Genomic DNA, 15,662 nt, shown 5'->3' on the forward strand with positions numbered 1-15,662 from the left:
GCAGTGTGAGTGGGCAAAAACACATTTTGGGACCAGGAGAGAACGTCCCTGGCATCACTGGTGTTATCTGTCATATAAGTTCGCGCGTCGCGACGCAGAGAAATCGCGCCAGTGCGACAATCCAATGTTGCTTGCACCCCACTCACGCAAGAAATCAATTCCTAAAATAACGTCATGCGTTGTGCGTTCAAGTGCAGTAAATTCACTTCAAAATGCCTCGTCCCCTATCACAACTTAAAGAGAACAGACCCCAAATTCGCATAACATTTCTCCTCCAACACCACGAAAGCTAGCGTTCCAATCCGAAGAAAACAGACTAATATAAAGGAGATTTATTGAGGTTCGTAGCGACTGCCGGTTCTAGGATGCATCGAGCACAGTCCCCTAGCTCGAGCCTCTACTGCGCGCTTGATGCTGCCGATGCTGCTGACTCTGCGCTCACGTTCGTTATCTTCCTTACATTGTCCCCGGGGAAATAAAGGAGCCATCCTGGTGACTTAGTTTTCTGAAAGGACGATAGAATGGTGATACGGCTTGAGACGCTGAACGTAATCTACTTCGCGGTTACGACGTCGCATGTCGGATTGCGGCGTTAGCTGCTCTGCCAGGTAATTAACGGGTGATCTCTCGAGAACGCGGTATGGCCCGTCGTACTTCGGAAGGAGTTTTGAAGCGAGCGCAGGCGTGCGGTGTGGCACAAACGACCAGACTACAGCGCCCCGGAGAAAGGTGGGAGTCGAGTTCTTGGCGTCGTGAACGGCTTTTGAACGGTTCTGGTCATCCGAGGTGAATCGGCGGGCCAAGTGGCGACATTCTTCGGCGTGTCTAGCGGCTTCCAAGATCGGCAGGCATTCGCATGGGCCCGGCCGGTAGGGCAGAATGGTGTCGATTATGTGCGAAGGATGACGCGCTTAAAGAATGTAAAAGGGTGAGAATCCGGTAGTGGCCTGAGTCGCGGTGTTGTAGGCGTAGGGGACAAACGGAAGAACTAGGTCCCAATTAAAGTGATCACGCGATACATACATGGCGAACATGCCGCCAAGAGTTCAATTAAAGCGCTCCGTGGTACCGTTAGTCTGTGGGTGATAAGCAGTTCATTTACGATTAAAAATTAAATTGTGGGATTCTACGTGCCAAAACCACATTCTGATTATGAGGCACGCCGTAGTGGAGGACTCCGGAAATTTCGACCGCCTGGGGTTGTTTAACGTGCAGCCTAAGCTAAATACCACGGGTGTTTTTGCATTTCGCCCCATCGAAATGCGGCCGCCGTGGCCGGGATTCGATCCCGCGACCTCGTGCTCAGCAGTTCAGCACCATAGCCACAGAGCAACTCATTTACGATGAACAATTGCGCATTCAGCAAGCAGTTGTTCGATGACTTCTGATAATGAGGCCCGGCCTTTGTCGCTCAAACGTTCACGTGGACCTCCATGACGAAGGAGAAAACGACGAAGTATGACATTGGCGGCCTCTTGCTCTGCAGAATTTGGTAGAGCAGCAGTCTCCGCATAATGTGTTAAGTGGTCTACCGCAACGATTATCGACCTGCTGCTGGTAGGAGCCAACGGAAGTTGCCCGTAGAGAGCTACGCCCACGCGATAGAAGAGTCGGAATGGGCATTGTAAAGGGTGGAATTCACAGGCGGACTTTTGCGGTGGGACTTTGCGGCGGTGGCACTCAGTTTCCAATGAAATTCTACATAAGCCGCCAGTAATAGCGGTGTCGAAGTCTTTCGTAGGTCTTGAAGACTCCCGCGTGGCCACACTGAGGGTTGACCTGGAACGAGAAGCAGAGCTCCGATCGCAAGATTCTCGGAATGACGAGTAACCAGGTGCGTCCCTCTGGGGCAGATTGGCGTCGATAGAGTAGCTGGTCTCGAATCGCAAAAAGGCGTCGAAGCGTATGTGAGGCTGGAACTTTCGACGTATCCGAGAGAAGGTCGAGCAGAAATGCAGTCCAAGGATCATTACGCTGTGCAGCAGCGATAGTTTCAATATCCAGAAAGGACAACGTGCACTCGCAGTAGGAGTCTTGACTATCCTTCGGGGGACGCGGTGATTGGGACACTGTGTCCCCGTCGGACTGGTTTCGCCTGGAACGGTAAACCACGCGGATGTCATATTCTTGGATTCGCAATGCCCAGCGGGTAAGGCGGCCCGATGGGTCTTTGAGCGTCGACAGCCAACATAATGCGTGGTGGTCGGTCACTACGTCAAAAGGTCGGTAGTATAAATGTGGGCGAAACTTGCCAAGCGCGCACACAATGGCCAAACACTCATTTTCTATAACGTTGTAATTGGTTTGCGCCTTGGTTAACGTGCGGCATGCGTATGTGACGAAGTATTCTGTGTGGCCAGGTTGACTCTGTGCCAACACAGCGCCAAGGCCTACACCGCTTGCATCGGTATGCATTACGGTTGGCGCTTGAGGGTCGATATGGCAAAGAATGGGTGGCGTCGTGAGAAGATGGCGCAAGGTAGTGAAGGCGTCGTCACACTCTGGAGACCATGATGAGAGATCTCTAGCGCCACCAAGGAGCTGCTTGAGAGGCGATATAATTCACGCAATGTTTCGAACGAATCGCCGGATGTAAGATCAGAGGCCGGTGAAACTGCGTAGCTCTTTCATGGTGGTAGGTTTTCGGAACGCAGTAACAGCACGTAGCTTCTCGGGATCTGGGCAGATGCCCTCCTTTGACACGACACACTTGCAATAGTGGTGACATTGTCCAAGCGTCCGAACTTTGTTCAAATCCTTCTCATGTTCAGCGCTTCAAATGCCCGGCAGGGTTCATTCAAATCAGACCGAGTACTAAGATTTTTCGTCACTATAAGACAATTATAAACATCTTCAGTGATTTCCTTAAGCAGATATTTTACTTTGTCTTCGTCTGCTATGGTGGCGCTAATTTCAAAACAGCGTCTATGTACGTTGTACAAGTTTCGCCGGGTAACTGAGCCCGTCGAGAATGCGTCCGCTCACCCTTCTTTTTCTTAGAGATCGGGTACCCGAAGCACGCGGTGAATTCTTCTACAAAATTATCCCAGATTGTCAGAACACTCATGGTTTTCAAACCAGGTGAGCGCGGTTCCTTCAAGAAAAAAAAAAAACACGTTATCCAACTGCTCCGTAGTGCTCCAGTGGTTGTGGTGACATACTGTTTTGCAGTGTTTCAGGCAGTTGTCGACGTCTTCATCCGCCTTCCCCGGAAAGGTAGGTGGCGCTCGCAGCGGTGTCCACTAGCCAGCCTGCCCTGCGTTATTGCTGTCTATTTCGCCGCACGTGGGGTCGTCATTGCCTTCTCCGGAATCGGCCATGTCCGCTGCTTGTGGCCGTAAACCGGCCAAGAGTCTACTTCGTCGGGCAGTTGGTTGAGCTGGGTCATCCCAGGATCGTCCTATATTTATCCCGCACCTCGACCAAAGATGCTACGAAAGATGTTTATGGACAGGGTGAAACGAGGCCTAGGAGGAAGCCACAGGCAAGGCCCAGCCGGCGCAGAGTAACCGGCGAGCCAACGCGCGCACACGCTGCTTCCTCTTTTTCTGCCTCAGTCGCGCAGTGCTGCTGCGATATGTATAAAGTTAGGAAAAGCAGCGACGTTACTCAACATGAAGCACTACTACTACTGTGCAATTAGGATGACAACAATCGGCAGGCAGTTAATTATTTACATCACAATATAGAAGCAGGAAGGGACTCCTTTCACAACTTATATACACAGCAAGTCATAAAGAAACATTATGTATATGTGGAAGTAGGAATACTCTATTTGAACTTGATTTACAGTTAGGTGTCTAAATACCGAGATCCGGAGTCACAACGCAGTGTAAGGCAAGTATCCAAGATAAAAGTGCGGATGTGTGACCAACTTACCCACAGCATTTTCCGTGTCCAAAAATGAAGATTTGCGTTGCCAGACGTCCAGCGTGATAAGGGCCATACCAGCTGAGGATACCAGGTTCTGCACATACGATTTCAGCATACCCACGTCGGCAATATCGTGTGTCTTCGGCACAGCATTTTCAAACACCTGCGTAAAACGCCACAAATGTCGTCAGGGGAACCCGCTGCTGACGTATGGCTACAGACATTTTAAAAAGTAATGGGCTTCAGCTGTCAGGAGTATCCTAAGTATTAATCTCCCGAACATTCTTAGCTGTGCAATGTTACAGATTTTGGTTATATAGCGATATTATGTCATGTGTAGTTTGATCGCAAAGATAATTCCTCTATACGATTCAGTAGCAGGTTATACTGCGTGAAAGAGTTGTGGGCTAAAAGCAATCTTAGCACCCTGAGGTACAAAGAAAATAGCACGCCAGTTTTATCGGACATATCGACATTGTTATACTTTCATCCATGAAATAATATTTTTTTGCTGCGAAACAAGAACAATTTACACCAGCGAATCGCTCTTTTAAAACAGATTATTATTTTACTCCTTAAAATGCACGGCATTTATTAGAGTGGTTGAAGAAGAAGGCAAATCTACCTGCTTCGAATTCCACACGATCATCTCAGCGCCAGCACGTAGGCGAGATGTAGCACATTCTAAGGTATTAAAATGTTTTACTTGTCTTGTCTATTTGGTATTGCTGCCTCGTTCGCCGAGTGGTTCATAAATGAGACAACTGGACATGCGCTACTAACCAGTAAACAAAAAGCCGGCAGCAGAAGAAGCCTTCTGTGAAGAGGTAAGCGGTCAAATGAGACCAGGGCGTGTGCGTTCGACTTCCTCTAACAGAGACGCAGTCCCTATATCAAAAATTTTTTTTGCAGTGTGCTACATTGGGGAGGTCTTATTCCATGTATTACATTATATCGCATTACATTACAACACATTCGCGTCAGTAGCGTTATACTTTCATAAACCTGCCCTGAATTTGCGTCATGAACGTTATGTTTACGTGCAATGCATTTTAACACTGCCATAAAGTATTATGTAAGCATTATGTAAGGTGCGCGTATCGTTGATTCCCCTATATGCGCATGATCCACCAAAGCTTCTCTACCGCTTGGCCCACATCAGCAATTGAAAAGTTCTCATAACTTGGGGCATTACATCTAAAGCAATGCCATACGTCTTTACCGTTTCGATTTCAATTAGTCGCGGCCAAACGGTGCACCAGGTTAACCTGGTGCAGGATGTCCAAGGCAGCACAGTCAAACGTATTTTAATAATGCGAAAGCATTATATGGCCATTGCTAAAAAATTCAGCGTTGTCGTCGGCGACGTGACCGAAAGATGGTACCAAAAATAGCCGATAGCGTGAAGACTGAAAACAAGTTAGCAATGCTCGGATTGTCGTCATCTTTGTCAGGCAGGTTTCTTTAAACAAATAAATTAATCTCTTCGAAAAGAAAATCAGGTAAATTTCCGTCTCGGTGGCAATCGAAACCATGCCTTCCGGGTTCCACAGCACGCTTCCCCGACGCCACAGTGGCTCCATGGTTACAGTTGACTAAAGTTGTTCCTACTGCATGCGTTACTGCGCATGTCATGTCAATGCCTGCGTGGCAGCCTCCCACGTGTCTCCTGCTCTTCAGATTTCATCAGTGCTGTGTCTACTTCGATGCACTCTCCACTCCAAATTATGAGTATAAAATGAGGTGTGCCTATTGCGTGCGTGAATACACACGTCACATCGCTGCCTCCTGCGCGTAACTTGCTCTTTGGATTTCATAAGTGATGTGTCTGCTTCGACGCACTCTGAAGCGACTACCTCACCTGCAGCTATGACACGCGGGCGGCCACGAAAGCCCGCCTGAGAATGCAAAGCAAGGCAACACAAAAAAAGACATAGTTACTACAGACCTGCAATTAGGCATAAAATAAAATTCGTCGTTCTGTAGCAAAATGTTTCGAATGTTTCCAGCCTGTTGCGAACGTATTTATTTATTGCAAATACTTTACAGGCCCCTTGACAGGGCATGGAGTAAAGGGGGTAATTAAAGTACAAAGTAACTCGAAAGAGTACATACAGCTCACATTTGCAATTTAACACAAAGAAATGGAGGAATCGATAATAGGTCGATAATACGCAAACACATGCCGATTCATGAAAAAGAACTGTGATGCAAGTCGAAAACACCAATGGAAAGCATTTCACCTAAGCGATCATATAGCTTTCGCATTCCCACACGCAAGCAGTCTTTAATGTCTCTCCTTATTTCTTTTTTGCCGCCTTATTCTGCATTCTTCGAGCGGTTCCTGTCTCAATTGCAGAAAAAAATTTACATGTGCAGCTGCAGTTTACATTTCACCTCAATGTCTGTATAACGAACTATTTCCTTGAATTAGCTGCGAAATGTAATATTGGACTACAAGAAAATTGTTTTCCATCTATGTTTGTTTATCCCTTCTTTGAAGAATATGAGTATATCTGCAGCCCTAAAACTTCATATATGGAAGTGTGCAGCAGCCAGGCACCTTAGCAAACAGGCACATAACGCGAGCTGCCAGCCAAGCACCATAAGTTTAAACAGCTTGTAACAAAAACAAGGTTCTTTCACTTACAAAAAAAAAAAACGAAGCATTGCTGGCGCACATTTGTCAACTAACCATCTAGTAAGTTGAAATTGTCGGTGAGGTCGGTGCATTCTGTAATTCTAGCCTATAAAATGCATGATGATCTATATCAATATTTGTTCATTGGTCCCTTTCATTGTATCGGAAATAACGATTCACAGTTAAACATTGGTCGCGGGTCTCGGAACGAACCAGATACCAACGTTTTTCTAGGCGGTAGCTGTAGTATCTCACGTGAGCAGGAGACTAGCATTGAGGAGGCGTGAGAACGAAGACTGATTCGAAGCGCACGAAATGTTTTCTTGAACATTGCAGATTTTATATATGAGAAACCCCTGAGTTGTATTAGTGTTTTTTCTCTTAGTGCTGCGTCCGAGTTGGCGACGTCCTTCTCTTAATGCTTCGTCCACCCTGCAGATGTTCGCAGAACTGATTGGCCTATTCGATGAACCACTGACTTGTATATTTATTTCTACATTCGACAGTGCGTTGCTACTTTTCTAGCGTGATTCTTGTACAGCACCCCTCAGCTACCCCGGAAATGTGTAGGTCCCGATTATTAGCGTTTGACCTAGACGAGATTTATTGCGACAGCAATTGTAGGGACTCTCAAGGAGATTTTGCGCCGTCGTGCTATCCTGGTATTGACGGTGCATGCAAGGTTGTTTGGGGCGGCTATAAAGCCTCCGAAAATGTGCAGTGCACCTGCATGGAAAAAATATTGAGCCATTCCACACTGTGAAGCTGGATTACAAGCGAAGCCGTTTAGCACACGATACTCAGTTGAAAGCATTGTAAACAAAAATACGAAAACATATGCTGTCTCGATCGGTGGTCACCGTGACGATAGGTACAGACACACAATCTTGTATTACCGTTGCTGTCAATTCATTAATTGCAACGTATTCGTGTATGCGGCGTCGAAGAGCGACGGCAGGAAAAGAACCGCGTATACAATCGTCGCCATCGGGCGGCAAACACCACCGGTGAAGATTGTGCACAAAACGCCGAGCCCATTCAGGACACCGCTCATCGTAGGCACGTTGCTCCTCAGGAGCCCGCACTATACGAGGCCTACTAATTACGACGACCGAGGAGAAGTAAAATTCAAAAGGGAGAACAGCAACTTGCCGTTCTGGTTTTTGATGCACATTCGAGGGGACGACGAAACGCCGCCCCTGGGAGCCGAAGGAAACTAAACACGCGTTGCCTTTGCCTTTCGACGGCACCGCGAATACGGGAGATCGAAAGGAATGGAAGCTAGATACGCAAGCGCTTGGAACGCCGTCAAAGTGAGGGCGGTGCAAACGTAGACATGGCAGACGTGGGTCGGCCTCTTGAGCGAACATCCATCGCCTCACTCGGGAGCGGCAGCAATGCCTCGTGCTGCCGAGCTAAGGGATATTTGCCGCATAACGCTTTCAAACTACCCACTACCGGAGATGTTGAGCTGTGTGACATGGCGACCGAGCGCCTTGGCGAGATGGTCTCCAATAATCTTTGCCGGCTGGCGGAGTTTCAGAACGCGGAGAGCTACCTCATCGGGCCTACCAAGGGGGACTTACTTCAGCGCGCCTGCGCCACAGCTTCGCTCAATATTGACTGAGGCATGGAAAACCTCACTCCGCCTGGACATGCTGTGGGAGATCAACCAGGAGAAAGTTCGTATCACCTGCGGTTACGGCACCATCAATCCGAAACATCGCAGGTGGGTCGCCCGCGCACTCCGAGCTGGCAGTCGGCCTCCCGGGATTTCGCAATCCGTGAGAAACCCAATCAGGGCAAGGTCGTGCAGTGCGTGTCCGACGACCCCGCCACTCTGCACCAATAAAGCCTGGCTGAACCTCCTCCGCCTCAACGGAGCCTGCATATGGATGACGGCCGAACAAGATCAGCGATACAAGGTGTGCGGTTATGCGAGGGAGACGCTACCGCACGTCCTGTGTCACGACATGGCAAAGAGTGCGTTTTGTACAGCTAGACGCTACATCGTGTCGCATCACAGTAAGTCGTGGCGGGATCGGTTCACCAATTCATACGAGAACTGGGCAGTCAGAGACACCAACGTTCGCCCTGACATCATGCTGGTGCGTGGCGAGAAGGCAGTCATCTTGGATGTCTGCTCTCCTTTTGAAAAGCACCTGCAGGCGTACACCGAACTACGTCACGCCAAGACCAGCAATTATGAGTTAGCCCTTCTCCACCTTGCCCTGCAGTATCACGCAGTTGTCGTCGGCACCATGGGTTCTTGGGACCCCACCAAAAACCTCGTAATGGCGCGGCTCTGCTCACGGTCCTACCTACGGCGGCTCAAAAGGTTGGCATGAGCAACGTAATTGCTGAATCACAGGAGATCAATAAGCACCACGTCGCTCAGCGATAGTGCACCAGTGTTGGCGCTTTACCCATGGTTCCTGGACTTCTGTGTATCTTTCTTCTTAATTCCCCTTCGTGTCAACATTTAAATAATTTCTCCTTGTTATTTGTGTCCTCAACATTCGAATGAAATATGTTCGTGCTCTTGAGGATGGCACTGTGGGTCACAGGTGCGACAAGGGTAATTATAGGGCGTGTTACAGGTCCGGAGCCCATGACCTGGAGTCCACGAAGAGATGGAAAAAAAAACTCTTTAATGAGCATACTGCATGACTTGATTTGCAGGAGTGGTTACTTCTTTAGTGCAATCTATACGTCGTCTTCGCTGCGACTACCCTCTCGACCTACATCATCTCGTCCGAAAGGCGCGAACTGGACAGCACCGTCTCCACCATTCTTGGGGCTACGGTATAGTCACAACGACGGCTTTGGCTCTTCTGCCATGGTATGCAGCTGCATCTGTGTAGACCGCCTCTTCAAGGAACCGGCAAGTCCTCCCCTGGGCCTTGGCTCTCGCTTCGAGCCACCTTTTGTCGTGGGCATGGTGCGTATTTCTCGGTGAGGCATGGGTCATGACGTGACGTCGTGACTTTTCTGGGAGCAGTCTGGTTGGTTTAGCATCTTTAGGAGAGTTCCACATGCGTTGCTTAAACTGAGAATGAACCGAAATATTTTAACGTTGGAGAAGTCGCATATAAAGATGTATTTAAAATGTTCATTGTAAGACAAAGCATAAAAAGACAAAGATGCATAAAGACAAATATGCATAAAGAGACAAAGACAAAGATGCATAAAAAGAACGCTGCCGAGAGTGGTTCCACCTCTACACCTCAAATCGTCTTCTTCTCACTGGCGCCACTCATGGTTGCGCAGTAACATAACCCCCGCCTGTAAAGGTGTCGCTACGGCACTAGCTATAAATGAGGTGAACTTGCGGGAAAGTGAGGCTTCAGCCGGGGACACATGCACAACGTCCGCGTGGACTAGCGATCTGAGCGGAGGGATGTTGTCGTTCACATCGCCAAGCTGACGCAATATAGTGTAGGGCCATGCGTATTGCGGCGGCAGCTTTGCAGACAGGCCGACGAGGGGACATGGTGTCCATAGTAGGACAACGGAGCCAAGAGAAAATCGAACGTCCCGATATCAACTATCCTAGACCGGATCTGCGTGGCCTGTGACTCAGTGAGCATGGAGCTGGCAATCTGTCGGGCCCGGGCGAAGATTTATTGAGCATATTTAGTGGGAGTGTTCGTCGAGGAAGGCAGCAGTGTGTCAAAGGGCAAGGAGGGGTAGCGGCTGAACAGAAGGTAACAGGGCGAAAATCCAGTGGTCTCGTGGCGGGACGACTTATAGGCGAAGGTCACGAAGGGTAACGCGCTGTCCCAATCACTATGGTCGTTAGAAACGCGCATAGACAGCATTTCGGTCAACGTGTGATTGAGCCGTTATGCCAGTCTGTTTGTCTGCAGGTTGTAGGCGGTGGAAAGCTTGTGCTCGACAAAACAGGAGCGGAGCAGGCCTTCAACTACTGGGAACAAAGAAGGTGCGGCCGCAATCAGTAAGGAGTTGCCGGGGTGCGCCGTAAGGGAGGATGACGTAATGCAAAATGAAAACTGCCACCTCAGCTGCACAGCTTGTACGCAAAGCTCCCGTGATCACATAGCGGTTCGTGTAATCAGCCTGACAACGACCCATTTTTGTCATATTTCAACATTGGAAACGGACAGAGAACTTCCACAGCGACGCTAAAGAATGTTTCAAAGGGCACATCGATGGGGTAACGGCATCCTGCGGGACACACAGCAGGTTTTTTTTTGCGGCGCTGACAGAGCGCACAGGTTGCAGCGTAGTGGTGCACAGAGTGGTACATGTCTGGTGAATAGAAGGGGTGCCATACGCGTTCGTAAGTACACGAAACACTGAGGTGGCCTCAGTAGAGGCATCACGGAACTGCTGAGCAACTGATGTCAAGAGATGGTGTGGCACGAGTGAAAATTCTGGTCCTTCAGGGAGTAAACTGCGACGGTAGAGGACGCCCTCGCAAAGCGCGAACATGCGCTGCGTGGGTTTCGATGTCCGGAAAGGAAACGATCGATGAGAGCCCGTAAGCAGTCATCACTCTGTTGTTGAGTGCGGAGGTCGTGCAGATCAGAAATGGTCATAATGCTGGAGTGTATGTGATGCGCATCATATTCAGGGTGGTCGACAGCATGATGGGAAAGGCCGTTGGCGTCCTTGTGCAATCGTCCTGACTTGTGTAAAACAGCAAACGATTATGCCTTCAGTCGTAGCGCCCATCTACCCAATCTTCCAGTGGGGTCGTTAAATGAGCAGAGCCTGCACAAGGCTTGGTGATCGATAACCTCGGAAAATGCGGCCGTACAAGTAGGGGCGGAATTTGGCGACTGCCGAAACTAACGCAGACACTCGCAATTTCTAAATGACAAATTACTTTCGGCTAGTGACAAGGGGCTGCTGGTATATGCAATGACGCGCTCTAAGTTGCCCTGCCATTGAGCAAGTAGAGCCCCAACTTGATGGCCACTGGCATCCGTGTGAATTTCAGTGGCAGCAGATGGATCATAATGAGCCAGCAATGGGGGACCGTGAGCAAGTGTGCGAGGGCAGAGAAGGCTTTGGTTTGAGCAAGGCCCCATGTGAAAGCAACGTCCTTCTTATGTAAGTCGGTGAGTGGGCGAGTGGTTTCGAGGAAATTCTTCATAAAACGACGGAAACACAAGCATTGCCGCACGAAACTTCTTACGTTTGCGTTTGCGACGAAAGACGAAACAGGAAAGGTCTGGACAGCCCGAGTCTTGTCAGTGTTTGGATGAACGCAAGCGGCACTAACTTGATGGCCAAGAACGGTAATTTGACGTCGTCCAAAGTAGCATTTGTACGAGTTCAATTTCCAGGCCGGCGCGTCGGAAAACAGCAACAATAGCCAGCACACGCGCTAGATAACTCGTGAAAGTTGGTGAAAAGACTATGAAATCGTCTAGGTAACACAATCATGTGGACCACATATATCCGCGAAGTAAGGAGTCCATCATTCTTCCGAAGAATGTCGGGGCGTTACAAAGGCCGAATGGCCTAACCTTGAATTGGTGGAGGCTGTCAGGTTTCACGAAGGCAGTTTTCTCATGCTCCATGCCGTCTATCGAGATTTTCCATCAGCCTGATCGGTTCTATCGATGAAAACTACTTGGCTCCCTGCAATTAGTTTAAGAAGTCATCAATATGCTTCAAGGGGTAGGCATGCTTGCGTATGATTTTGTTGAGGTGTCTGTAAGCCGCACGAAGGTGCCAAGTGCCGTCGTTATTCTTGACAAGGACAGCATGGGACGCCCACGGACTGTAAGGTGGTTCGATAGCACTTTTAGTCAACATCTTATCGACTTCTCGCTGTATCACTTGCCATTCAGCATGTGAAACGCGGTACGGCTGGCGGTGTATAGGATTGGTGTCTACGGTCTAAATACGATTGGTGATCACGGATGGCTGGGCGAAAGGGTGGCCGCCCAGGTGAAAAATGCCGCCGTAAATTTCCAAGAGACGGCGGAGGTAAGCAACATGTGTCGGAAGAAGTTGTGGTGCAATATTCTTGCAAAGTTTGTCTGTGAGGGTCTTTGCATCGGTGGTACGTATAGATGGCGCCGGTATTTCGGCGTCAAGAGCCCAATATTTTACAGACGAACTGAATTGTTCATGCCTTCCAGAAGAATGTGAGCCCAGCAGTTATATTTGAGGAGAAGGAGCAAAGTCTGATTGCCTGTAACAGAGAACACGCTATGGGGAACGGCCAAATTTCATTCATACAGTATGAACGAGAAGGGGTTAACTGAGGGGCCCGACATTTATTAATCACATGACAAGCTAACAAGCGAAGACGCCGAGGACAACATAGCGGAAATTACTTTTACTTATTAAGCGAATTAAAAAAAGATAAATAAATAGCAATAAGAGAGGATGAAAAAAAAAACTATGCGAAGACGTGAGTTCGTTCCCATTGTGCGGCAATTTGTTTTTTTTTTTCTACCACTTTCATTGCCATTATTTTATTTCTTTAACTCAGTCAGTAAGCACAAGTAATTATACCTATGGTGTCCTTTGCGTCTTTCTTTGTTGGCTTCTAATGGTATGAATTCATGCAGTATGTCAGCGGTGGGAGATAGCACAAACGCGCCCTCAGGAACAGATGAGACTGACTGTAGAGTGACGTACGTGCTGGCATGAGGCGGCAGGCGGATGTATTCGGGTGAGCACAAACGGGGTTGTGTGACGGTTCGAATATAACAGCCGTGGGGCCATTCAAGCTGAATGACGCTAGACGCGCAATCAAAGAGGGGAGAATGGCACGTAAAAAGTATAAGCCGAGCATAACGTCACAAAGGCATTATTCCATAAGAGCTTACAATATAGTCAATAGGTGCTTCGCGATGGCAATGCGAGCGGTACACATACTAAGCACGGTAGGCTTTCCTCCGCCGGCAACGCGGAGGGTGCGTCACCCATAGCGTGTGAGAACTTTGTTCAGGATGATGATGATGATGTTTGAGGTTTAGTGGCGCAAGGGCCAGTTATGGCCAAAGAGCGCCATGTTAGTGGTAATGAATATGTCGCGGTCCGATGGGTTCTGTGAATTTAATGTGACTTGGCTGTAGAGGGGCCTAAAAGAGTTTGTGTAAATTGCATAAAAATTACCCGTAATAAAATTATGGCAATGATTAAAGACATGTACTATGATCACTAAAATACATTAAAAAGAATGATGCATTATATAAAATATGCGAGAGACTAAAATTGTCTAAGAGCACTACTGCCTCGCCAGAGCCCTTGAAACGCAAAGGCCGAGAGGCATGTGCTATACAAAATAGCTATCACAGCGGCATCCTCTGAAGAGAGGAGACGCTATGAACGTATAGGGCTAATTACATGTAACACAACATCTTTCAGGAAGTCTAGGACTGCGTTAGTGTCAAAGAGTGGTTCTGGGCCGAGTAACATTACAGGATGAAGGGGAATGTGCTGACGGTATGCTAATGGAAAATGTTTCTTTCTGTCAGATTCGGCTTTCCGACACTCCAGGAGGACATGGAGGACGGTCAGCCTCTCCCCGCATCTCCCACAGGTTGGGGGCTCATTTCCAGTAAGTAAAAAGTTATGCGTGCCAAAAGTGTGTCCTATTCTTAGACGACAGAAATGGACATCTGTCCGGCGTGATTTTGTTACAGGAGGCCAGAAACCTGATTGTGGCTTTATTACATGTAGCTTATTATTTGTTTCCAGGTCCCACAAGCGCTGCCAGTAGTTTCGCAGTTTCCTTCTTAAGAAAGGCTTCAGGTCTGCGACAGGGACTGTAGCGGTAGAATTAACAGTGTGTGATGCAATTGATGTGGCCATTTGGTCCACTAACACGTTACCCTGGATGCCCCTATGTCCAGGCACCCAGCATATTATCACATGCTGGTTAGATACATATGCTTTACTTAGGGCGGAATAGAGTTCAATGATTATAGGATTTTTGGTGCTTACAGAACGATATCAAAGACTTCACAACACTTAGGGAGTCCGTGTATATAATTGATTTTTTGAGTTTTGATTTCCTTATATGCTTCACGGTCGACAGTATTGCGTAGGCCTCAGCCGTGAAGATACTAGTTTCCGGATGCAGTAAATCGGATTCCGAGAAGGATGGACCGACGGCTGCATAGGACACCCTGTCGCGTGACTTCGATGCATCTGTGTAGAACTCAGTGCAGGAGTATTTGTACTGGAGTTCCCGAAAGTGCATTTGGATTTCAATCTCTGGAGCATGCTTTGTGACTTCCACGAAAGATATATCACATTGTATGAGCTGCCACTCCCACGGAGGCAGCAGCTTGGCTGGATGCATTAGGGGAAGCTCGAGGAGTGGAACGTGCATTTCTTCACTACGTTCCCTCACACGCAGCGAGAAAGGCTGTCTTACGGAAGGACGATTGCGAAAGAGTGTAGCATATGTCATGTCATTAATGATATTAAAACAGAGATGTTGTGAATTTGAGTGGACATTCAGAAAATATGTTTGGCTGATGCATGTTCTCTGCAGATGAAGTGACCACTCATTTTATTCTACATATAAACTTTGTATGGGACTCGTTCTGAAAGCGCCAGTGGCCAGTCGGATTCCTAGATGGTGGACCGGATCTAGTATCTTTAGCGCGCTGGGGGCTGCAGAATGATAGATCACGGCACCATAGTCTAGTCGTGATCGAATGAGGCTCTTATAGATGTTCATTAAACACTTTCTGCCACTACCCCATGTAGTCTGGGATAGGAGTTTGATTATGTTCATTGTTTTCAGACATTTTTCTTTAAGATATTTAATGTGGGGGACGAAAGTGAGTCTGTAGTCAAGTATGACACCTAGGAATTTGTGCTCTTTGCTGATAGGTATTCGTTGTCCACACAGTTCTAAGGAAGGATCCGGAACCAGGCCTCTCTTTCTTGTAAAAAGAACGCAAGAGCTTTTGTCAGGATTGATCTTAAATCCATTCTTGTCTGCCCACACTGAGACTTTGTTCAGGCCATGCTGTACCTGTCTCTCGCAGACTGCAAGGTTACAAGATTTGAAAGCTATTTGAATGTCGTCCACGTAGACAGAGTAAAAGATGGCGGGTGGTAATGAAGCACCAAGCGTGTTCATCTTCACGATAAAGAGCGTGCAGCTCAGCACGCCTCCTTGGGGCACACCCGTTTCTTGCGT

The 15,662-nt window shown here is 48.1% G+C and overlaps 1 protein-coding gene across 4 annotated transcripts in view; it reads right to left on the minus strand.

The window, feature by feature from the left end:
* The window catches only part of LOC135912575 (juvenile hormone acid O-methyltransferase-like), a 100,168-nt gene that overhangs the window by 16,486 nt on the left and 68,020 nt on the right, over positions 1 to 15,662 (minus strand). For 3 of the 4 annotated variants that reach the window (XM_065445079.1, XM_065445073.1, XM_065445086.1), the window contains exon 4: positions 3,880 to 4,036. In XM_065445079.1, coding sequence (XP_065301151.1) covers positions 3,880 to 4,036 — 157 coding nt within the window. Of the gene's footprint in view, positions 1 to 3,879; positions 4,037 to 9,148; positions 9,564 to 15,662 lie in introns of those variants that run through there. The other variant, XM_065445095.1, reaches the window with a different exon arrangement.

This window comes from Dermacentor albipictus, chromosome 1 (genome assembly GCF_038994185.2).
Source record: "Dermacentor albipictus isolate Rhodes 1998 colony chromosome 1, USDA_Dalb.pri_finalv2, whole genome shotgun sequence".
Taxonomy (NCBI): domain Eukaryota; kingdom Metazoa; phylum Arthropoda; class Arachnida; order Ixodida; family Ixodidae; genus Dermacentor; species Dermacentor albipictus.